Source organism: Halichoeres trimaculatus, unplaced genomic scaffold (genome assembly GCF_033239565.1).
Source record: "Halichoeres trimaculatus isolate MK-OKI-2021-1 unplaced genomic scaffold, fHalTri1.1 fHalTri1_scaffold_4, whole genome shotgun sequence".
Lineage (NCBI taxonomy): Eukaryota > Metazoa > Chordata > Actinopteri > Labriformes > Labridae > Halichoeres > Halichoeres trimaculatus.
Window position 1 is genome coordinate 39,383,103 of NW_027437182.1, and position 25,490 is coordinate 39,408,592.

A 25,490-nucleotide genomic window follows, 5' to 3' on the forward strand; every position below is an offset into this window, starting at 1 on the left:
ACACTGTGGGATCATTCCTCTGTCAAAGCTTCCAAACTCAAGTTCATATCTGCAGTAAAACAGATCAGCACTTTCATTTTCTTACTTGATTTAGTCAAAGTGACCACAGTCCAGCAGCTCTGACATATTTATTAACCCTGACAGTATCATCTGAATGCTCTGTTAACGCTTTCCTTTAGTTATTTCTGTCAAATCAGTCCCTCAGTGCTCTAACCTCCTTGTTCCATCATCACAGACTGATGAAATCACAGCTCACCTGTCCCTCAGGTGTCTCTGATCCTAGATGATCAGTGGTCACTTTTCTGCAGTGCTACCTGCTGCCTAAACATCAGCAAACTCTGCTTCAGTTACACCGACTACATCAGGGGCCTGGGGCGTGGCTACAGTGACCAACGACCAACGTTAAAAAGAAAAGCTGCTGGTCAAGTGGTCTGTTGTTTACTTGGAGTTTTCTCATTAAAAACTTGAACTGGAGGTAAAATAAAAGTAGCAGTGCCTTGTCCCTTATAGATCAGGTCAATGCCTTATTTTTTATCAAACCACGTACTGTCTGAATGATTTGTGTATTTATGAATTTTTACAGATGCTGAATTGAGTGGAGATTGGAAATATGAATATTGGACAAACAATAGTTATAACTTGTGTGATATATAAAGATACAGTTCATACTCTAAACAATATATTGGGACATATCCTTGGTATGTGTAGATTTTGAATCAATTGGCATTAGAGGGATACAAAAGTAATCTCCGCTGCATTGGGGGTTAATGGACTATTGAGGTCATTTCCGCCTCATGTTTGTGCATTTATGTTTCTTGTTTCTTTGCTCTGCACACACACACACATACACACACACACACACACACACACACACACACACACACACACACACACACACACACACACACACACACACACACACACACACACACACACACACACATACACACACAAACGTGCATGGCACACACATTCACACACATACGCGCACACACACACTCACAATCACACACACACACACACACACACACACACACACACACACACACACACACACACACACACACACACACACACAGACAAACAAGCAAACACACACAAACAAGCACACTGTGTAGCTGACAGTCAGGAAAACTAATGTCACAAACGCAATCTAAAAATAAATCTCTGCCTATGTTAACTCCCCCCCCAAAACATCCATAGACTGACAGCTAAGTGTGCAGTGACGTTTTGCCATTTTACAGTAACAAAATGACATGGCTCCAACTCGGCTACTTGATGATAGAAAATCAGCCCAGTTCTTAGAAAGGTCGTGATTAGAACCAACTAAGCAGTGCACCAAACGAGCACTGGTGGAAAAATGGGATTTGACACCAGGCATCAAAGTAATTAGAGCTGACTAAACAGAGTCACAGTTCAGGCACCAAACTGCATCATCCTTCTCTGATGCTGACATGTTGAGACTAACACTGTGCTCTGTCTATGATATCGGTGTATTTAGGGAACTCAAAGCAGTGACATCTGATTTATTCAAACCCTCGCTGCCTTTCCTGCCATCTCCTCATTACCTCTGTCGTAGAGGATGTCTCCTCCCTTCACAGGAGAAATTATTGTCCGCATAAATCTGGAGAGTATCACATTTCCCCTTACAGCTATGGTCTACGATCTGAAACCCAGTTTGGCTGATGAGACACATTTGAAAAAGGCAGCCTCACTCACCCCTCCCCTCAGTGTTCCAAGATCCCGCCCCCCAGCTCGTATCGCCCTTCTTCGCCTCCTAACAACACACCCCCTCCGACAGAGCAAGAAACCGGCCAGCAGAAAATGTAACAAATAAGACAGTCATCCTCCTTGTAACACACAGTGGTAGCTTTTTCAGTTAGACCGGCGCGATCAAAACCATGAATTAGCCGGCAAAGCAGGTCTGACGTTGCCACTGCCAGCTGATCAGAGCAGAGCTGACTGTGGGCCAGGCTTTACCTTTCTTGGCGTGTCTTCACCAGCTCAGTATACAATGCTAAAGATGTGTGGCTAACTTGTGCTAAAATCTATTGACAGAGCCGTCCATTCCGACCAGCAGCGTTCAGTCATTAGCCAGTATAAGCACAGACTAACCAGAGTTATTAAGCTGACATCTCCCACTGTGGTAAACAAAGTCATTACCTGTTGCGGCGAACAGCTGTTTGCCAGCTGATACATGAAGCGCAGCCTTGGTTTCCACGTGACGCGCACAACACACAGCCAAACTCCGTCTAAGTTTTCTTTGGTTTTGAAGGAAGCACTCACCAGAGCAGGTAGGCACCTGTCTCCACCCTGGAGCCGACCCAGTGGGCTTTTAAGTAGTTCGGCATGAGTTCGGCTACAATGGGAGTAGTAGTATCCACTGTTAAAGCTAATTAGTTTGTGTTAAGTCCTATGTGTAAATGTTGCGGCGAGCGCGCCCGTCCTGTCAGCTGGTTGGTGTGCATGGTGTGCTATTTTTCCGTTGCTAGGCGCTACCCAAGTAGCTGCCTGTTGCAGCAGCTCTCTCATCTTTGTCCGTTTCTTGTAATTTTTTTGTCTCTTTTTCGTAATCTTTGTATTTGGAGTGGATCATCACTTTGTGTGGTTCATTGTCGGTCACGGACACCAAACTTTATGTGGCTTTGGTGATATTTTTTACTACTTTTCTCCTGTGTTTGTCTGGAGATCCTACATGTAACCATGGCTGCATTGTTTACATGCAAAATTAGCTGTTAGCAGCCTGTAGCATGTCAATGCTAACTAGTGAAGGGCTTGATGATTTCCCTTGAGCTGAGGAGGAGGAGGTGAGGATGACGTGCTGGTTCTCGGATGTGAGCTGGGAGGTGACGACATGGACCTGTACTTCCATCCATCGTTGTTGGGAACGTGGGATCTAGCCCCGGGGGATGGACGAGCTAGCTGTGCTAACCCAGCGGCATCGTGCTGTTCACGGACGTGGCTGACGGAGCTGACATCGGACGCCGGCGCCACATTGGAGCTTCGCCTGCTGTGAGCAGACAGGATCCAGGTGACAGAGACTGAACAGACTGCTGGGGAGGCTCAGTCCTGGACCCTGTGGAGGTGGAGACTGGCTGGGCTGGAGAGTGGTGGACGAGTGGTGGACGGGATGTCGTCATCTAATTTCTTATGGACTTTTTTTGCACTTTCTATACTCTTTCTTACTTTTGTTTTCTTAAATGCTGCGGTGACTCCTGAATTTCCCCTCGGGGATAAATAAAGTATTTTCTATTCTATTCTATTCTATTCTATTCTATTCTATTCTATTCTATTCTATGTCAATTGCTCAGCTGGGTCGAATCAAGCAGGAGGAAAGGAGTTGGTAAATGTGAGTAGGTCAGATCAGTTCGGGTTTCTCATCAAGCTATCTACTGAGCTGTGTGTGTATCAAAATCCAAGAGCTGAACGGACAGCCAGTAAGACCACACCTATTTCTTTTGTGGATACAGCAAGGCACTTGTTGTGGTGGTGAGGCACTGTGGCATGGGGGAGAAATGTTTGTGATTGTGTTGGATCCATGGCCGCTAGTGGGGAAATTAGAGAAAGTGATCATTTTTCCTCCTGAAAGGTCAAACTGAGTGTTTCACTGTTCAGCAGAAACTCAGTTGTCTCGGCGTCAGTCGGTCATCTCTGGCTCCATGACGCTTCGGTAGCTGAGCAGCTAGCTGACATGAGAGGGGTAGTGGGGAAGGACAAGGTGGGACCATGGGCATGACAGTGTGAAGCGAGGGAGATGGATTGGATGGAATCACGTACCTATCCAAACCGCGCATGCCATACGTGGTTTGGATAGGTCAACTAGTATGCAGCTTTGCAGCAGATATACTGAATGATTTTTTTTCGTTCTTTTTGGTCTTTATATTGTGTAGATTGGACCATAGGACCATTACAGCCCTATAACCGGTATAATTAAGATGTAAACAATTTCCAAATCATAGACCATAGCTTTAATGTACTCTGCCATGGAATAACATATAATTTCTCTGAGAGTGGGTTTGCAGATTAACGGCATGTGACACTGACCTTTGATTTTTCCTGGTTTAAACAGGAAAGCGTCAAAAGAGGAAAGCATTACAGAGCAGAGAGCCCTCCAGAACTGAAACAAAAAGCCAGCAGCTCCTCAAGCGTCAGCTCCAGGCTGGTTTCAAAGAGCTGACATCAGTGAGACCGCATCCATGAGAGATGGTGAACTGTGCCACATCTCTGGACCACAAAGAGCTTTACCTCACAGAACTGCATTCAGAATATGATCCACTAGTGTTTGGGGATCTTGAGCTGATCTCACATTAGCCACGTATAAATGGACCCAAATATTCCGCTTGCATTTGGTTTATTTGCTCAAAAGGAAAGAATTTAACCTTAGTATACACCTCATTCTGAAAGAGAAGTGCCAATCTGAATGGACATTTAATCTGTTTCACAGGGGTGGAATATTCCTTTACCCAAACCGATTGAGGTATCATGTATCCACTCAGGGTGCGTTCTTTCAGCACATGCTCAGATATGATGTAAGACACAACTAGGGATGCTCCTTAGCTTTAAAAATGGCGGCAAGCTGTCAGCACTGGACTGCTGCGGAAAGTTTGTTTTTGATCCAAACTTTGAAAGAACTGAACACAATTTCAAGACAGGACGGACGAAAAACTCGCAATACGGAGTTATTCCAACAAGTGAAAGAAAAACTCTGTGATAAATCACGCGATGTTTACATTTTTCTACGCATGCCCTATTGACTATTCTGTTTGATTACAGCAGCGCATGTAGACCAGAGATTGGAATATTCCTTTCCCTGTATACTATTGTTTTTGGAAAAGTCATTCAGAAAGATTCCATTCGGAAAGACGAAAAACTCCTCATGTAACCGTGGCTATTGATGCTTATGAACACTTGTCTGTCACCATGAGTCAAACAATCAGAGGTAAACAACCCTTTATCTTAGACCTCCTGCTGCTGACACATCTGCATAACCTTGATCCAGGCTTTATTAAAACGTCACATTGTTAACAAGTTATGAATCAGCTGGCGGATTAATTAACACTAACCATGGCCTTTTCCATGCAGTGAAAGAGGTTTCCCACTCTGACACCAGACTAAAGCAGCCGAGTGTTTGATATAAATCTGTTGTAATGTTCTGAATAATTCAGTTTAACATCCCTTCTAACCCATTTTTTTTCTCTGGTTCTGAATCTAAAGCCTTGTTTAAACCAAGTGGTTTGCTTTGGATCAGCACAGTTTGGTCAGGGTTGGATCGGTAAAACTAAACTTGCTTGTGTTTCCACAGTCAACCAAAGCCCCTCGTGGTAGGTAGAGTGTAAGCTGGATCCTGATAGCCGCGTCAGCTGCATGTTAGCATGACACCATAGCAGCGTGACACAGTAAACCATGATCATGAATCCAACAAAGACGGAAAAAAAACACAGTAAACAAAGAGCAATGATGGGAGACATCCAGCAATTCTTCTTCTTTGGGATTCTCATGTGGCTCTTTGTTACAAAGGACAATCAAGCTTTGTTTTTTTATTACACAGGAAGTGTTGATTCTTTCCACCAATCGACAGACTGCAGTGTTTCTAGGTTCCCCTTCTGGGGCCGGATCAGTATGTCAGGAACTCCAACAGAAGGGTCCCAAAAAGTGGGACGGTATGGGTCAGTAAACTGGGGACCTGTACAGGGATTACTTAAAGGAAATGGCACAAAATGTGTGCAGTACCAAGACGGACTGAACTGAACTGCTTGGTGGAATCAGGGGTTAACATAACCACACAAGTTGTACAGGAAGCTGCCTTTAATACTTTCTTCTGTTTCGATTTGGCAGTTAGCAAACAGCTCTCTGAGGGGCTACAAGTCGTGAAAATAAAGACAAAAACATACAAGTTAGTGAAGTGATCAAATGAATGATTTGATCCTTTAACTCCTCGCCAGTAGAAAAAAGACTGTTAATTGGAGGATGATTGATTGAGAGCATGACCCAATACGGCTTTAAGCAAAGTTTTTCATGGTCACTAAAATCAACTGGGCTAATTACATTTGGCCACTTGGGCAGCCAAGCCTTCAGCCCTTTCAACACACAGATCCTGGAGCTGGGCCAGGAAGCTCAGCCTTCATATTTTCCACTGAGCTAACTGCGCAAAGCTCTATCTGCTCAGAGCTTCACGCTCCGCTGCAGCACCAGGCACCAGCTGCACATTCACACGCAGCATCGCTGTTTTCATGGACGCTGTTTCACACATCTGGAATCAGCTCTTCCACACTGATGGTGTATTTCACCAGAGCCCAGCCCAAACCTTCAGTCAAATATCTCAGTCAGTAGGATGCTTTTTGCCATGCACTTCGATGTTTGTCAAACGGTTTAGATTGATGTTTTTCCTCAGAGGTTGCTGTCGCTCTGCTAATGTTGTGCATGGGAAACTGTTAGCATGGTTACAAATCAATAAGATGGACCATTTATGACGCTGGATTTATTCACTGGAGTAAACAGGTGTAAGTGACCATAAATCAGGCATCCAATCAACAGCTGATATTCTAATCTGGTTATTTAATGTGGAGTTCTGGGAAATAAATCTTCTGTCTTAATCCAAACTGGCTGGAAGCTTAGAGTTCAGAAGAAAGAAATGTTCCTGCTGCTGCAGAGAGCATGGTGTTTGACAGGAGAGATGACATCCATCTAGATATCCTTAAAAGGACATGAATAATTTATCCCTCAGAGTGGAACAAATTGAGCACTTTCCACTACAAAATTCAAGTAACAACACGGCCAGGCATTCAGAATCTAAAACATATAAGAGCAATAAGTATCCACCCGCAAGGATGTTAACAAGCCCCTAAGAGACACAGAGAGGCTGGGGGGGGGGGGGCAATCGAGAGGGAATGAGAAGGGCTGGACAGAGTCAGATAGAGGGAGGGAAGGAGGGAGCTCTCATTCTATATCTCTGCTGTCCCTTCCCGACTCCGGCTGTGAGAGGAGACAGTGATGTATGAGGCTAGCATAAAGTAGGGCAATCCCCTGCATGACAAGAGAAGAGGGAGAAATGGAAAAGAAAGGGAGAGGAGAGCAAAAGAGAGGGGGATTAAAGGGAGGAGAGGAGGAGATGAATGTGGTCAGTGTCTGCTGCATCCTGGTGTGGGGGTTTCCATGTCTGTGGGAGGCTGACCAGACCAGCACTCGGCTCTATGCAGCCACAGCGCTGACTAACACACACAAACACATACACACAGGCATGCATACACACAAATACACACACTGCCTTAATAGGAAGGATAGATGGGAAACTGGAAGGTCAGAGCAGTCAGGCCTGCTGCGCTCCACAGGAAGTTCTGGATAGCCACTGACCTCGGCCTGACTCACACACTCTCACATACACACTCAGATACTGTACACATATACAACACAGCGGAAGATAGCACCAAAGACACACACTCACACACACCCACACACACATAGGCAGCTGGTACCAGGAGCTAAAACAGCTCTGGGCAAAGTGATAACAACATGGAGACAGACAACATGTTGAAATACTAAACAACACTCCAAAGATCAACAGGCTCTGGCCACAGACTGAAAATCAACAAACACACAGACACACACAGACACACACAGACACACACAGACACAGACACACGCACACGGACGCACGCACGCACGCACACACACACACACACACACACACACACACACACACACACACACACACACACACACACACACACACACACACACACACACACACACACACAACCACAGGGGCTGCTGTTGACTAAATAACACTGGTCTGACACCATCTGAGTCAACTTGCCAATTCCCTTATCTATTTGTGTTTTCTTGGTTCAGAAACAGAAACCTGACTCAGACCAGCCGCTCTGATGACACTTCCTGTAAAGAACTTTAAGCAACAACCTTCTGCTACAAAGATCCTGTTGACTCTTGTATTTTAAGTCATCCGGCATGATCAAAGTCTTGTTTGTGACAGAGGGGCAACATCTGGTCAGTAAAAATGAAACCTATGTGAAAGTGTCAATAGTTGCTGTTCATTAAGATTCCTCTTGTCTGGCTGCAGAAAGACTGCAAAGCCAAAAACACAATAACAGCCTTTTACAGCATTAAAACACATTTACACCCTGGTTGAAAAAACAGCTTGGGTCTGAAACGCTGGTTTTTCTATCAGCACTAACTGTACAGGAGGTGATTTTTTTTCTAATTTAGTGATTTAAAAGATGTTAGGATCATGAGCCCATGCAATCAGAGGCACAGCTCAGGTCACATGACTGACAGCGACTTGTAGTTGTTAGAAAGGAAGCACAAAGCCTGCATCATATCCAATATGGCCCCCACCTAGGGAAGGGTTCACATTTGAAGCCATATGGTTCCAATGCCCAGTACCTGGCAATCGGTACTCAATGATACCAATTTTTGTTACTTTTGTGCTAATGTGGGTAATAAATATTAATTTGTTCAACAATAAAATCTCAAACTGTTTCTATTAAATACATTTATTTCTCAGTATATAAACTTGCAATGCTGTGTTTATGTCCACCATGGAAAATCATCTACTCTTCCACTCCCTCGCAGTCACAAGGATGTGTTTTGGTATCGTTTGATTTTACATGAATCTGTAGTTGGTACTACAAATGTAATTTGGTCGGTACCCATAAAAGTAACGAATTCAGTACCCACCCCTCCCCCCACCAACAATTGGCTTCATAGCTCTGCATCAGGAACAGAGGGGGAATGTAGCAGAGGCCCTGTTCTTATTTTATACAGTCAACAGTTGTGATGATAAACTTCACGCCTTAATATGCAAGAAAAAAGGAAATCAAAAACATTTTGAAAGACCCCCGAGGTCACTTAAGCCTCATAATAACCAAGCAGTCCAGCATGGATCAGTTCAGTCAGGTACAGGTTGGATCGGTAATCGAGTTTCCCCAGCCAACCTTGACCTTCTTGGAAACAGGGCGGCACAGTGTACCCCACTAATCCAACCAACGAAGAGGAAAAACGTGACACAGTAAACAAAGAGCAACGATGAAGACATCCAGCAATTCTTCTGCTTTGGGATTCCTGTATGGCTCTTTGTTACAAAGAACAATCAAGCTCTGTTTTTCTTATTACCCCTGTTGCACGGGAAGTGATGATTCTTTCCACCGATCGACAGACTGCAGTGTTTCTGGCTTCATCTTCTGGGGGTCAGATCAGTATGTCAGGAACTCCAACAGATGGGAACCCGCAAGTGGGATGGGTCAACAATTTGGGGACCTGTCCCAGTTTTAGTCAAAGGAAATGCCACAAAATGTGTGTCCAACCAAGACAAACTGAACTGAACCGCTTGGTGGGGACAGGGTTTAGAGGTGGCGTAGCTGGAAAAAAGAGATTCGTTTAGCTAACAGTACAATGTGACCATAGGTTGACTCATTTTCTACAGTGGATGACTTAAACATCTTAAACTTTTTTGGGCCTATTAGGGTATTGCAACATGGAGGGTCATCAGTTTCCAGCACCACTATTCTAAGAGTCACATGCTGAGATGGGCTTCCAGAGCCGGTTGACAGTCCGGCTATCAGGAACCTGATGAAACCCATCCAAGCATGTCTGAAACAATATAAAATAGATCATGTGACCTCTGCTGCTGCTTCCTGTTTCCTCCCTCTGTCTCAGGCTAACCCGTCTGTTGATCTCCACCTCTAACCTTCTTTCCCTCACATCCCATCCCCCAGACGCTCAGACGATCTGACTGTTTATAATTATGTCTCCCGCCTCCATCCTCTCATTAATAATTCACTCTTCCTCTGTTCTAATTAAATAATTAACAGCACCCAGAGCCATCAGATTGTAACCCAGCAAAGACATTTTTCACTGCTCCTCAACAGACTTTCTTACATCCTGCTGCACGAACACCAGACTCGCAGAAATAAATGATCCAGTCGGACTCAAGGTGTGCTGGAGCTGAGGGAAACAAATATGTTCCTGGAACAATTTAAAGAAACACACACCAGAGAAAAAAACAAAATCTAGCTGCAGACCAATTACCAACGTTTACTCCTGGTATCTTCAGCACAGTTGAACACACCTCTGAATGACTGATCCTAATACATATTAAAGGATAGTTCAGTTTTTCAGTGGTGAGGTTCTTGCAAGAGTATCACCTGGAGGATTCAGGTCAACTGGGCCCGTTCAAGAATGGAAGCTAGGCTATCAACTCCAGCAGACATTTGAAGAGCTGGTCTGTCCTTTTGTTGGGTGTTACTGTTGCAGCTGATGTTGTCAACAGACGAAGGCAGAGGGCGTTGAAATATCACAACTTCTGTCCGACCGCTGCATTGATGTCAATTGTTTAACACGTGTTTTTATCCACTGGTCACTGTCGACCGTGACTGCGCCAACTCCAAACGGGCAGGAACAACTGACTGAAAATCATCATCTCCAGGTCACCTGTTCCACTCACGCACACACCTTACACACACACATACAAGGAGGTGAGGGAGGTGCTTCCGTTATTCACGTCCGGTGACGTGTTTCTGAGTAAAAGGTGTTTCCTTTGACTTTTGCTGATAAATTTCAATATGAAAACTTAAAAAAAAACCACCTCATGAAATGGTAAAAGCTTTTTATCTAACTTTTGATGTTTCACCGTTTTTTATTGTGATATTTAGGTTTGCAAAATTCCAGGTGTGGTGGAAACACAGCTAATGACATTAGCAGTCTGACAGAGTAATGTCTATACAGGAAGTTATTTCAGCTCCATCTCCTCCTTCGGCTGCTGACACAGTGCTCTGAGACAACACTTCATTTAGTGCAGGCCAAAGATGGTCATCACACATTAAAAACAACAAAAGCTCAACACTGTCCTGACTTATTTTGGTTTTTCTAAACAACTTTAGAAAGCTCCTTAATCTTAGTAAGTTCTGTGTGAGGTGAGCCCCTGGAGTTCTCCGGTTCTCCCCTGTCATTCATGACGGCGCCAAAAAGCGTGACGTCATTCCTCCACCACTGTCGCCCTCTTTTTCAGGTTAAGCGCTTCTTTATGTGAAATATTCTGTCAAGACTGAGCGTTATTTCTACTTTGGGTTCTTCTGACCAATACCAGTACGAGTACTACCTCTTAAGTACTCACCAATACCGAGCACTGACACTACTAATACTTTTGATACATGAAATTTAAGTTCACATTGGCAGATCATTTTGATCAAAAACAGCTCAGTCACTCTACCGTTAAGTCCAGAAAATAACTCTAACAACTTTCTCTGGGTTTATGACTTGTTTTAACAAAGTAACAAAAGTAAAAAATGAAACTAAGAAATGTCAGCGTTTTAGTTTTCTTTTTTAATAAATTGAAGTGCAAAATAAAACAGTTTAACTGTTAACCCTCCCTGGTTCATTCATGATGTCTGAACAGGACCTGATGCATATTTGCTGTGGCATCAAACTGCAGCAACATAGCGCCAACTACTGGCTGGAGGAATCACTCAGTGTACCATTTTTCGCTTTGAGTACCGGCTGCTGGTATCAGCAGCAACGCCTTGAAATAAGGCCGGTATCGGCCCCATACCTGTTACTGATGCCAGTACTCGCCCATCCCTACTCTTCATGATTCCAGTGTTCCTGCTGTATATGATACAGTAAACATTTGTTAGCTTACATAAACATCGAGGCCTTGTATTTTCTTCCCTCACCTACACACACATATACACACACACACACACACACACACACACACACACACACACACACACACACACACACACACACACACACACACACACACACACACACACACACACTAACATGAGCATCAGAGCACACAAACACACTGGAACGCTCTCCTTTCTTGTTTCTCTCACCGCTCTGTCAGCTTCAGTCACTGTTGCCTTGTTACACTTCAAAGAGCCCAAACAAGTCTAGTGAAGCACACAATCATGTGATCACACACACATACACACACATGCAAGAGCAGAGATATTGTAGAGTCTCTGCCCCGTGCTGCGATGTGGTAAGACGAGGCCTGTTTTTCTGGACAGCTCTGTTTCATATACCCCCTCACAATAAAATCACAGAAACAACAGGAGCGCTGATTTCACCTGGCGCTGTCTCCACGGGAAAATAGGAGGCAAACCCTGTTTCATATTCATACAGTCTCACATGCCCCTGTGCACCTGCAGGCTCCTCTAAAACTGAGTACCACCTCAGCCGTGGATGTAGAGACATCTTTATAGTCCAGGGGCAGAAGCTGGCACCTTTAAAAAAGACCTGATCTTATCAGAGCACGCTAAAACTATACGCTCTTTGTTTGGTTTTAGATAACACTCAAACACTTCAGCACAGTATAACCAGTCCCTGTTAGTGCACAGCAGAGAGCCCTGGACACTGACACGATCATTTAGAGGCATCAAGAGGTTTAAGCTCCTCTTGTATTGTGAAAAACACGTAAGAAACCAAAGAAACCTGTGTTTGGACAACAGCTGTCAGAGAAAAGGCTGAAGTCTGATAAGTTTCTGATTGGTTTGTGGAGTACATTTGGAATCACATACCAAACAATCCAGCACATCACCTCTGTTTTCAAAACCCAGTGGAAGCTTTCCTCTGACTGTGACACCACCTCAGTACAGTGAAAACAGGGGATCACTAAAACCCAAAGTATGTATTCCTCCTAATCAGCATTTGAACCAACACCAAGAGCCCCCCATCCCCCCTCTGCAGAGCTCAAACACTCCATCTGCACTTTATCTACACATGTACACTAATCATTGATCAGCCTGCGGCTCATAGCCTCAGAGCCAGTCAATGATACTGATTACTTCAGCGTCTCTGACACACACAGCTGAGGGGAATATCACACTGATCGATCCTGGCTCATCGGGTAAACAGCAGCGGGGCCCTGTAACCCATGTTTGCATGTTTCCTCAGACCATTATTTGACCTTTTTTGGGTTGCAAATGCTTACTGTCCTGATGGAAATTAAAGGACTGAGCCTAAATGTTACAGGCCCTGCAAGGACTTTGTCAGGGATCTCGAAAGAGCTTAACCTTCATATATTTGCTTGTTCACAATCCACGATTCAAAGCAAGACTATCAGCACCAACAGTGTTACTTTTACATGATATTTCTGTGTTTACCATTTAAAGACCAAATAAACAATGAAGATTGTTCCACGTTTATACCTGATCTAATTTTGTCGTTTGGTGGCTCAATCAGGTACTTTTATAGGGACTGAATGGATTCTATCTGTAGTGCCAAGTACTGATTCACGTAAAATCAAATGGTACCATGTTTAGGAACCTAAACCCATCCTTATGACTGTAAGAGTAGGAGATTTTCCACACTGGACATGAACACAGCATCACAAGTTTATGTAATGAGGAATAGATATGTTAAATTGAAAAACTATGAGATTTACTATCAAACAAATTAATATTTATTACCACATAAACACACAAAAGTTGAAAACTGGTACCATTGAGTACTGACAATGATTGCCAGGTACTGGGCATCAGTACCTTTTCAATTCAGATGTAAAAGGTAGCCATCACAAGCTCCTCATATCAATTGGTTGTGATTTATATATTTTTCTGTGTGAGAGAAGACACTGCTGACAGACGTCCTGCTTCAATGGCGGTACATTGGCCGGCTCTTCAAGCTTTTTTAAGTATTTCAAGTTTTTAGGATTAGCCTCCTTGTTAACTCTGCCAAGCTGCCACGCTGTCACTCTGCTACACTGCAATGCTGCCACACTGCCACACTGCCACACTCTGACGCTGCCACGCTGCCACGCTGCCACGCTGCCACACTGCCACACTCTGACGCTGCCACACTGCCAAACTCTGACGCTGCCACGCTGCCACACTGCCACACTCAGACACTGCCACGTTGCCACACTGCCACACTGCCACACTCTGACGCTGCCACGCTGCCACGCTGCCACACTGCCACACTCAGACGCTGCCACACTGCCACGCTGCCACACTGCCACACTCTGACGCTGCCACGCTGCCACGCTGCCACACTGCCACACTCAGACGCTGCCACGCTGCCACGCTGCCACGCTGCCACACTGCCACACTCAGACGCTGCCACACTGCCACGCTGCCACACTCAGAAGCTGCCACGCTGCCACACTCAGACGCTGCCACGCTGCCACACTGCCACACTGCCACGCTGCCACACTGCCACACTGCCACGCTGCCACACTCAGAAGCTGCCACACTGCCACACTCAGACGCTGCCACCCTGCAACACTGCCACACTGCCACGCTGCCACACTCTGACGCTGCCACCCTGCAACACTGCCACACTGCCACGCTGACACACTGCCACACTGCCACACTCTGACGCTGCCACGCTGCCACACTGCCACACTGCCACGCAGCCACACTGCCACGCTCTCACTCTGCCACACTGCCCCACGCAGCCACACTGCCACGCTGCCGCACTGCCACGCTGCCACACTGCCACACTCCGACGCTGCCACGCTGCCAAGCTGCCACGCTGTCACTCTGCTACACTGCAATGCTGCCACACTGCCACACTCTGACGCACTGCCACGCTGCCACACTGCCACACTGCCACACTGCCAAACTCTGACGCTGCCACGCTGCCACGCTGCCACGCTGCCACACTGCCACACTCTGACGCTGCCACACTGCCAAACTCTGACGCTGCCACGCTGCCACACTGCCACACTCAGACGCTGCCACGTTGCCACGCTGCCACACTGCCACACTCAGACGCTGCCACGCTGCCACGCTGCCACACTGCCACACTCAGACGCTGCCACGCTGCCACGCTGCCACACTGCCACACTCAGACGCTGCCACGTTGCCACACTGCCACACTGCCACACTCTGACGCTGCCACGCTGCCACGCTGCCACACTGCCACACTCAGACGCTGCCACGCTGCCACGCTGCCACACTCAGAAGCTGCCACGCTGACACACTCAGACGCTGCCACGCTGCCACACTGCCACACTGCCACGCTGCCACACTCAGAAGCTGCCACACTGCCACACTCTGACCCTGCCACGCTGCCACACTGCCACACTCAGACGCTGCCACGCTGCCACACTGCCACACTGCCACACTCAGACGCTGCCACACTGCCACACTCAGACGCTGCCACGCTGCCACGCTGCCACACTGCTACACTTTGACGCTGCCACACTGCCACACTGCCACACTGCCACACTCTGACACTGCCACCCTGCAACACTGCCACACTGCCACGCTGCCACACTCTGACGCTGCCACCCTGCAACACTGCCACACTGCCACGCTGCCACACTCTGACGCTGCCACCCTGCAACACTGCCACACTGCCACGCTGCCACACTCTGACGCTGCCACCCTGCAACACTGCCACACTGCCACGCTGCCACACTCTGACGCTGCCACCCTGCAACACTGCCACACTGCCACGCTGCCACACTCTGACGCTGCCACCCTGCAACACTGCCACACTGCCACGCTGACACACTGCCACACTGCCACACTGCCACGCAGCCACACTGCCACGCTCTCACTCTGCCACACTGCCCCACGCAGCCACACTGCCACGCTGCCGCACTGCCACGCTGCCACACTGCCACACTGCCACACTCCGACGCTGACACACTGCCACACTCCGACGCTGCCACGCTGCCACACTCTGACGCTGCCACGCTGCCACCCTGCCACACTCTGACGCTGCCACGCTGCAACACTGCCACACTCTGACGCTGCCATGCTGCCACGCTGCCACACTGCCACACTTAGACGCTGCCACGCTGCCACACTCTGAGGCTGCCACGCTGCAACACTGCCACACTCTGACGCTGCCACGCTGCCACACTGCCACACTGCCACACTGCCACACTCTGACGCTGCCACGCTGCCACGCTGCCACGCTGCCACGCTGCCACACTGCCACACTCTGACGCTGCCACACTGCCAAACTCTGACGCTGCCACGCTGCCACACTGCCACACTCAGACGCTGCCACGTTGCCACACTGCCACACTGCCACACTCTGACGCTGCCACGCTGCCACGCTGCCACACTGCCACACTCAGACGCTGCCACGCTGCCACGCTGCCACACTCAGAAGCTGCCACGCTGCCACACTCAGACGCTGCCACGCTGCCACACTGCCACACTGCCACGCTGCCACACTCAGAAGCTGCCACACTGCCACACTCTGACCCTGCCACGCTGCCACACTGCCACACTCAGACGCTGCCACGCTGCCACACTGCCACACTGCCACACTCAGACGCTGCCACACTGCCACACTCAGACGCTGCCACGCTGCCACGCTGCCACACTGCCACACTTTGACGCTGCCACACTGCCACACTGCCACACTGCCACACTCTGACACTGCCACCCTGCAACACTGCCACACTGCCACGCTGCCACACTCTGACGCTGCCACCCTGCAACACTGCCACACTGCCACGCTGACACACTGCCACACATCCACACTGCCACGCAGCCACACTGCCACGCTCTCACGCTGCAACACTGCCCCACGCAGCCACACTGCCACGCTGCCGCACTGCCACGCTGCCACACTGCCACACTGCCACACTCCGACGCTGACACACTGCCACACTCCGACGCTGCCACGCTGCCACACTCTGACGCTGCCACGCTGCCACCCTGCCACACTCTGACGCTGCCACGCTGCAACACTGCCACACTCTGACGCTGCCATGCTGCCACGCTGCCACACTGCCACACTTAGACGCTGCCACGCTGCCACACTCTGACGCTGCCACGCTGCAACACTGCCACACTCTGACGCTTTCCATGCTGCCACGCTGCCACGCTGCCACGCTGCCACACTCTGACGCTGCCACGCTGCCACACTGCCACACTCTGACGCTGCCACGCTCACGCTCTCACTCTGCCACACTGCCACACTGCCACGCTCACGCTCTCACTCTGCCACACTGCCACGCTCATGTCTCACTCTGCGACAAACACTCCACAAACCCCCTTCACTCTGATTGGCCAGCTCTCGTGAGGCCTGTCAGGGCTCTCCAATGTGTCATAAACCAGTCAGAAGAGCCTTCAGTGAGGCTCTTATCACTCCAGCAACTCTGGTGAAGACCTCAGGCTTGATGTTGGAACAGACTGTTTTTGAATGGTTTGTTCTTACTCTTTCACTGCCATTGACGTATATAGACATCATTTCAGTGCGGAACGTTGTCCGCTAAAGAACAGAAAAAGGTAGAGACAATCTTTTTTTTCTGATGAAAGAAGAGAGTCTAGTTCCATATTTTGGTTTTCTGTGTTTACAGAGTCATAGAACTTAATATTATTTGGGCCTTAAAAGACAGGTCAAAATGCGCTAAAATGGCTTGCAGTAAATGAGTTAAGGATTATCCTCTAAGAGCTTTCAAGTTTCTACTGTTCTGAAATCACCAAATAGAGCAACAACAGAGCAGTTTACTTTTAGAGCAGAGAAGGAAGTGAGGATTGAGACAGCAGGGTGTTTCTCCCGGCTGATTCGGGTCCCTCAGAACATGGTCACACTGGCATCCATGCCGTGCTTAAGCACCCCTCAGCTCTGAAGCACGTTTGGAATGGCCAGTGTGACCACAACCATGCCGTGCTTGAGCAGGATTCACTTGTCTGTTTTGGCACGCTTTGGAGAGGTGGGCTCTGGCACTGTTTACTTCATGCACGAGCACAAGCATGCAGACATGTGTGATCCAAGACATATGATCACCCCGATGGCATCGTTTGACAATCATTTTAAACAAAGCGGGGGTGTTAGATGGCTGTGTCTGACCAAAACGACTCACTATACATCCAAAAATCTCTAAAGTAGTAGCAGTGCTCTCTGTGTCTCATTGTGCTGACTCTGATCAGATCACACTTTATGTAAACAAATGCTTCAAGATTACGGGGGCGGGCCATGCTTGTGTGAGATACCCGCTAAAGTCTGGTTCATATTGGGGTAGTGTGACTGCTGGCCGTACTCTCCAGCTGGGGAACAGGGGCAATCGTGCTTAAGCACACCACAGTTTGGATGGCCAGTGTGACCGCGCCCTTACTTGCAGGGGCCCGGCTCACACTTTGTTATGCTAACCTTTAGCATGCTGCAGGGGGGAGTGACTTCGCTGGTTTCTCTAGTTTCTTAGCAGCTCTATCATGTCGCTTTAACCAACATTTAATTACTCTTTTTTTCTTGAAGCTTGATGAAGGCAGTGGCTGAATAATGAAAGCGCTGAGACTTCCATCCAGCTCTGAACCCTTTCTATCATTAGACGGGAGAAGCAATCATCTACGTGATTCCAAAACAATCAGAAGATGCTACAGGCACAAATCACACTCATTTTTCATCACTGCATTTAAACGCTCGTTATCAGGATAACGCAGACATGAACGTTCAGCCCCACACTCAGGCTCCGCAAAGGTCAGTCCTCCTCGAGCTTTATTATGGTTCAAATATCAGCAAGACTCCAACAACCCCCACCCAACAGCAGGGGATTACTGCTGGAGCTGTCCCAGCTTCCAATGTGTGTGTGTGTGTGTGTGTGTGTGTGTGTGTGTGTGTGTGTGTGTGTGTGTGTGTGTGTGTGTGTGTGTGTGTGTGTGTGTGTGTGTGTGTGTGTGTGTGTGTGTGTGTGTACTGACCGTTGAAGACGGCCTGTCCCTTCGCCAGCTCTTGGTCCATTTCGATGATGTATTCCTTCTGAGTAAAGCCTCTCACGCATGGCAACGACCCCTGTTTGCCTGACGACGGACGCTCAGCCTCTCCTCCCAGAATAACAACCTGGTGAGAGAACAAACAGATGAAGGGGAATAAAACATGATCCAATATTTGCACATATCTTAAATAACATCTCAGTGCTTTCTCAACCTCAGGACTGTGTTTTTTTATTATTTCTTAATCACTTTTCTTCAGACGAGCTGAGGCTGCTTCATCCTGTTTGCTCTGAGAGCGTTTCATCAGCAGCCATAACTCGTTCAAACATGACCTTTGATGACCCCACATCCTGAACCTGGAAATGCATATTTAAACACCTTGTTCCTCTATGAACCTGTGTTCTCTGACCAAGGCCGTGAGAACTGATTGACACAGATTTGGTCCTCGGCCATGTCGAGGCTGGACAGAGACATGTAAAGGGAACAAGCAGCCAGTTAATTGGCACAGGTATGTGGTTTACTATCCCACACTCTTTCAGACTTTGTTTTCCAAAGCGGCTACAGTAATCCAGAGGAATACTGTTCCGTGTCAAAGGGAACGTGAAATCCTGTCCAGCCCCATTCTAAGCCAATAGAGCATCATTAATCAGCAGGAGGAGGGGCAGACAACTGGGTCAATTAATTTTGATGGTAATTAGCGTCTAGACTCCTGTCTCTCTTGTTGTTGGAGCCCCAGCCCGGCATGAACCTCCCCTCACTCCCTGTCCCACATATCAGCAGTGGCACATATTCCCACTCCCTGCTCCATGAGGAGAGTAAAAGCATCTGTTACAGCTTGTTGGTGTGTGTGTGTGTGTGTGTGTGTGTGTGTGTGTGTGTGTGTTTGAGGGTGTGAGCTGGTTCCTCTAAAAAAACCACGACGGGTGCTGTGATTTGTTTCTACTTAACCCAAAAATGAAAACCCTCACGTCCCTGCTGCCCATCTTGCCGACACGTTGGCTGGAGGAGGCTGGCTTTCGTCTCTCCCTCTTAGCATCAAGAAGGGGGAGGTTAACACACACAGTACGGCTCTAATGTGATGCTGTGTGAAACACTAAAGTGGTGGCATTCAGAGGCTGAGCAGGAAGGAAAACGGACCAGGACCTGATACCCTACCACGGCAGGAATTTTTTTCAAACACAAAATTTAGACTCACCTACATTATCTGACACCAGGAGCAGGGAAAGGAAAACAGCGTTTAGCTCCATTTATTCAAACCAGTTTTCATTCTTTGAACATTAAACTCAAATTACACCTAGAATTGCACAAAACCTAAATATCACAATAAAAATTTGTAAATGGAAAAACATCAAAATTTCTAAAATCCTCTCAAGTTTCAATAAAAAGTTTTTACACTCTCATGAGGTGGTTTTTCCGAAGTTTAAATATTGAAGTTTATTACAAAAAGTAACAGAAACGTCTCAGTACCTCACTGAGTGTTTACCAGAAAAACCAGCAGATTGACTTTTGCTGGTTTTGAGGACGAACAAGTACAAGTGACTATATTCTCTCCAGGCCTGTGAACATGAAACAGTTTTTTTTCTTTTTTTTTTTTAATTGCAGCCTTTGCGTTGAAAATTGTCGGCTCGGTCACCAATTAACAGGGTCACATTTTGCACTGAAACACCAGCTTCTGCTGAAATTCTAAATCCAGGTATTACTTTGTATGTTGTAAAAAAGTTGGTTTCAGGCCGAGCTTATGGGAGCCATTTATAATCCATCAAAATCGTATCACCCAGGTAAAAAGCTGACATTGGACGCCGGCCCCACATTGGAGGAGCTTCGCCTGCTGTGGGCAGACAGGATCCAGGAGACAGAGACTGAACAGACTGCTGGGGAGGCTCGGTCCTGGACCCTGTGGAGGTGGAGACTGGCTGGGCTGGAGAGTGGTGGATGAGTGGTGGACGGGATGTCGTCATCTAATTTCTTATGGATCTTTTTGCACTTTCTATACTCCTTCTTACTTTTGTTTTCTTAAATGCTGCGGTGACTCCTGAATTTCCCCTCGGGGATATATATATAAAGTACAAAGTATTTTCTATTCTATTACGTGAAATACAACAGTCTGAAATGGAAAGAGCGGGGACTCATGCTTATGTCAAATAGGATCAATTAGGGGTAGGCACCGAATCAGGTACTTTTATAGGTGCCAACTGAATTCTGTCAAAAGTACCCGATATCGATTCATGTAAAACCAAAAGGTTCCATGTTTAGGTACCTAAATGCATCCTTGTGACTGTGAGGGAGTGGAAGAGTGGGCGATTTTCCGTGCTGAACATGAACACAGCGTTGTAAGATTATATATTGAAGAATAAATATGTTAAATTGAAAAAAAAAAAGTATTTTTTACCACATAAACACATGAAAGTACCAAAAATTGGTACAGTTGAGTACCTGTAACGATGGCCAGGTACCTGGCATCGGTACAGTATTATTTCAAATGTGAAAGGTACCCATCCCTAGTATCAATGACAGTCTTGGTTTAAAGTTTTGCAGAAGTAATAAAGGGAAAGAAAATCTGAAAGACCAACAACAAACCTCCAACAGGTAACCCTTTCTGCTCTGTTCCCTTGGGGCATACGTCACTTTGTTGGACTGTGATGGAGGTCAGGCATTGGTTGGCAAATGAAATGCCTGCAGCCCATTGTTTCACAGTCGTACTGCTGACTGAACAATGCAAACATCAACCATTTGTATCCAGTATATGAGAAGTAGGTCAAAGGTCGTCCTCATCACATACCCTCATTGTGCCACACGTAAGCTCTGCTTTAAAGGAATGTTTATACAACCACTGCTGCTCTTTTTTAATTGTTTTAATGTTTTACTGCAGTACTTTAATCATTTTGCTAATAACACACCACAAATTTAATAAACAGAATTTAATCTTGAAGCTAATTGCAGCAAACAGACTGATTTTTTCCCCTGCTAAAACTTGGTTTCAGTGAGTTATACCAGCAGCTCTTTTTTCATCCTGTAAAACTGTAGAGGCTGACCTTGAGGCAAAGCTTCCTCTGAGGTATTTTTGATGCCAGTGGCAAACACTGGCTGTCTTTTGGAGGATAAGAGCAGAAACCGCGCTTCTGGTCTTTTTGACACTTTCAATTTTAAAATCAGAAAGGGTGTTCAAGAAATTAAGTCTCTGCATGTTAACCTACAATTTTCCCTCAGGAGCCTTATGGATTCAGATTTTGGCCCATGTTTTGGAAGCACAATGAAATCCCTAATGAAAACAACACAAATGCAGAATTTAGGCTTCAAACCTAAATTTATTGGAAAAGTCTGTGAGTTGTTTTCATCAACAGAACAGTTTATGATGTGCTCAACGAACACTTCAGAAATGTCAAAGATAAGATTGTCTTAATGAGCTCATTAATGTAAACGTAATATTACCATCTCCAAGCTTAGCATGACAGCTGCATGGCATGTAGTGGATGTGAGGTTTACACCTTTCAATCAAAAATCCCGCATCATAAATCTAACAACAACATCCAGTGTCAGACAGTTCAGGTGTTTTCAAGTCCTAGAGTATATGATCAAACCTTTATCAAAGGCTCTGAACCACAGCTCAAAGTAACAAAAGCAGAGGCATCAAGAGGATTCCAGGTAAGCCTGATCAGTGCTGACCCAGCTGTTTGCGAGGTTAGGCACCGGTGATGGATTTTTTTAGGACGCCACCTTTGACTTTTTGGCACAGCAGTGTCTCCATTATTGATCTGCCCACATGGTATGGATCTTTTTTTTTTTTACTCTGTGGTCTCAAGTCCTGCTTAAGAGGCATTTACGAGCTCCATCAGCCCCCCTCCCCTCCCCGAGGCTCACATGAAAAGATAACACGATGGCAACGCAGCTTCCCAGGGCTGTGTGCTGGTTTATTTCACCTGGCCACTTTTCTCACACGTCATACTCTGTCATATGAGTGATTCTATAATCACTGGAGCAGGTAAACAAAGAAGTGAAAAAATCAGTGCTTTTTTGCTTCATATTCTATTTGTTTGCAAAGTACAGTATGAAGTTGGAATGTACTAAATGTATTTATTGATGAGCTTAAGCACTAATTAATTCTAAAATTTTTAAGTAATAAAATAATTTGGATCATAATTTTGTCAACTGTGTAATGGACAAAAGCTGTGACCATTTTTTCACCATGTTATAATGAATTCAGAGTAATTCAACATTTCTCTGTCAGACTACACTCCCCAGAAATGTCCCTCATCATTTACATCACAGTTTAACTAAATTTTAAAAGAATTATGGCTCAAAATTCCCAGTAACCAGCTGACAGGACAAGAAGAGAGAAACCTGTCTCTCCAACTCTCCATTTAGTGATGCTAACACAGTCCACATTTCCTCCATTTTTTGTCCCTTGTGCTAACTGCAGACCTTCAGCATGCCACCACCTGACCTCCATCAGCTCGTATTTCTGCTCTTTTTCTTCACAGTTTGGTCTTTATAACATGTAAAGTAAGAACAGCTGAAAATGTTGGTAACACAGTTGATGAACAGTTAATGCGCCCCATGTACAGACAATCATTCAGATGAAATACTGACGAGGAGGAGCTGAAACACGTCACACTTTCTTCAAGGTTCCCACCGAAAAGGATGAGACCTCAGCTGATTTGGATCATGTGACTTTGGAGCAAACCATTGCTGATTTACAGGGTTTTTCAGGGTTTAGCTAAATAAACTACTGAACCTGTTAACTTTCTGTATCAAATCAAAGGGAAATATCACCCAAATGACCCACTGTAGAATTGGTCATTGCTTAGAATTAATATTTAGTAAAACTAATAAGTATACCTCATGGACTTGAAATGTAGCCCTAATTATAGAATCACTTCAGTGTCTATTCTAGACTGCAAGACAAATGAAAAGTAACTGTCACACTGAAGCAAAAAATGTAGAATTCGGAACAAATTAGTCTGAAGATGAGCTGGATAAATCTTATAAACTATGTGCTAAATATATTTCAGTGAAACCATATTTTTTAAATAGAGTGATTAAATCTTTGTGACATGAGTCAAGACTGATACTTCCTGCTTGTTATAAGCAAGTGTTTTGTCCTGTATTTGATCAGAAACAAACGCAGCAGTGAAACACTGATGTGATCTTTTTTTTTTTTTTTTTTAAGTTACAGGAAGCTTCTTCAGAGACGATATGAACAGCAGGAGACTCCTACATCCTCACAGTCTGGACTGTAAGCCCCCTGTGTCCTGTCCTTTCTCACACTGCCTTCACACACTAGCTGTATCCAACCCTGCTGTCAGACTTCAGCCCTCAGGCCGGGCTCTGGGATCTCTCCATGATAGTCAGTGCGCTGAGCCCTACATATTCAAATAAAAGTGGACTAATGTCTAAACGTACCCAGGATTGTTGCAGGATAGAAAGGAGAATGTGCAGCCGCTGAGCTGCAGCAGTAATGAAAGGACAGGATGCCAAGCAGACCAACAGACACGACTCACACTGTCTCTGAGCTTGCTCCACCGTATGCCCGGGTATGAGGACAGACAAAACTGCCATCTTTTAAAATGGAGATCTGTGGCTGCTTCCTCCACAAGACAAAAAACCCTTTCACCTCAGATTACTGATTTTACCAAGTAAATTGCATCCCGTCTAAAGTCAAGCTTCTGGATTACACAGACAAGCAAGAACAGGAGAGATGCTGAAAGAGGCTGGAGGGGAAGGCTGTCACCCGGGGACAGATGGATGGATGGAGGGATGGATGGAGGGATGGATGGAGGGATGGATGGATGTCAGATATTTACCAGGACTCCGCCACAGTAAGAGACACATTTCCCCTCAAAATGAGGCTTTTACCAAACAGGAACAATGAGGACTGCTTTATTCTGCACTGATGGTGCACTCAGAGCGGACCGCTAGTACCGTTAGGGGAGGCTGCCTTTGTCGGCCTCTATCTAGTCAAAGAGACACAAAGGAGACTCAGATTCAGTGCAAATAAACCGTCCAACAGGAAATGCAGACTGGACTTTATTTGCATTGTTCCACCTGCAATGCAAAGAGCTCCCTCCCTCCCTGTGCTCCTCTGAGCAGCCTCTGTCCGCTCCGCTATCCGACCGCAGCCTCCGCCGCTTGGAGCTCCGTCTGTGTCCAACATTTCTTACCTGCAGAGCCGCCGCCAGCATCCAAACCCCGAACACACGCATTTTTCCAAAGGTAGTTTTCCTTCCTGTATCGATAGAGTCCGTGGCGTCAGATTTTTAATAGTTTGTACACCCCGGCGGCATGAGGCAGCATTCCTCCCTCCACCAGCCCTCTCTGTGTCTGTCTACTCTGCCCGTCTCAGCGACACTCCAGCCTGCCAGGAACCCTCTCTATGCCCGGCCCCTCCGCGCCTCTCTGCCGCCCTCTAACGGACAGCGATGACCCCGAGCGGCAGCAGCGATACCGGGTATGAGAAGTCTGTCCTTACCAGGTGATAATTAACATCGGGGGGGGGGGGGGGGGGGGGGTTGTATTTAAACTCAGTGTATAAAACCATATTCAGCTTTTATCCAAGTCTTCGAAATGATAGACTAAGAGCAGCAGCTTGAAACGGCGAGCACTCAGTATGATTTACTCTGACTGAGCAAAGTTAAAGGTCCCACATTTTACAAAAACACTTTATTGAGTCTTTTAGTTAAATTTTTGGGTCTTTGTCTTTCCTCCCAGCCCACAAAACGTGATATTTAATGACAAAACCTGCACTAAGTAGTGCTTGTGAATATAAAATCCTGACATAAAACGAGCTGTTTGGATTTTCCGGGGTTTGCCAACTTCAGCAAGTCCCTTTTTTGAATAATCAGGAGCAAGTCT

General features: G+C 46.5%; 1 protein-coding gene across 1 annotated transcript in view; it reads right to left on the reverse strand.

Moving 5' to 3' along the window:
- The window catches only part of LOC141788685 (cadherin-2-like), a 176,355-nt gene extending 151,350 nt beyond the window's left edge, over window positions 1–25,005 (reverse strand). Inside the window, exons 1-2 of the mRNA XM_074667672.1 lie at window positions 24,800–25,005; window positions 18,630–18,768 (exon numbers count right to left, since the gene is read on the reverse strand). Coding sequence (XP_074523773.1) covers window positions 18,630–18,768; window positions 24,800–24,841 — 181 coding nt within the window. The 5' untranslated portion in view covers window positions 24,842–25,005. The remainder of the gene's footprint in view (window positions 1–18,629; window positions 18,769–24,799) is intronic.
- Window positions 25,006–25,490: the final 485 nt, after the last annotated feature.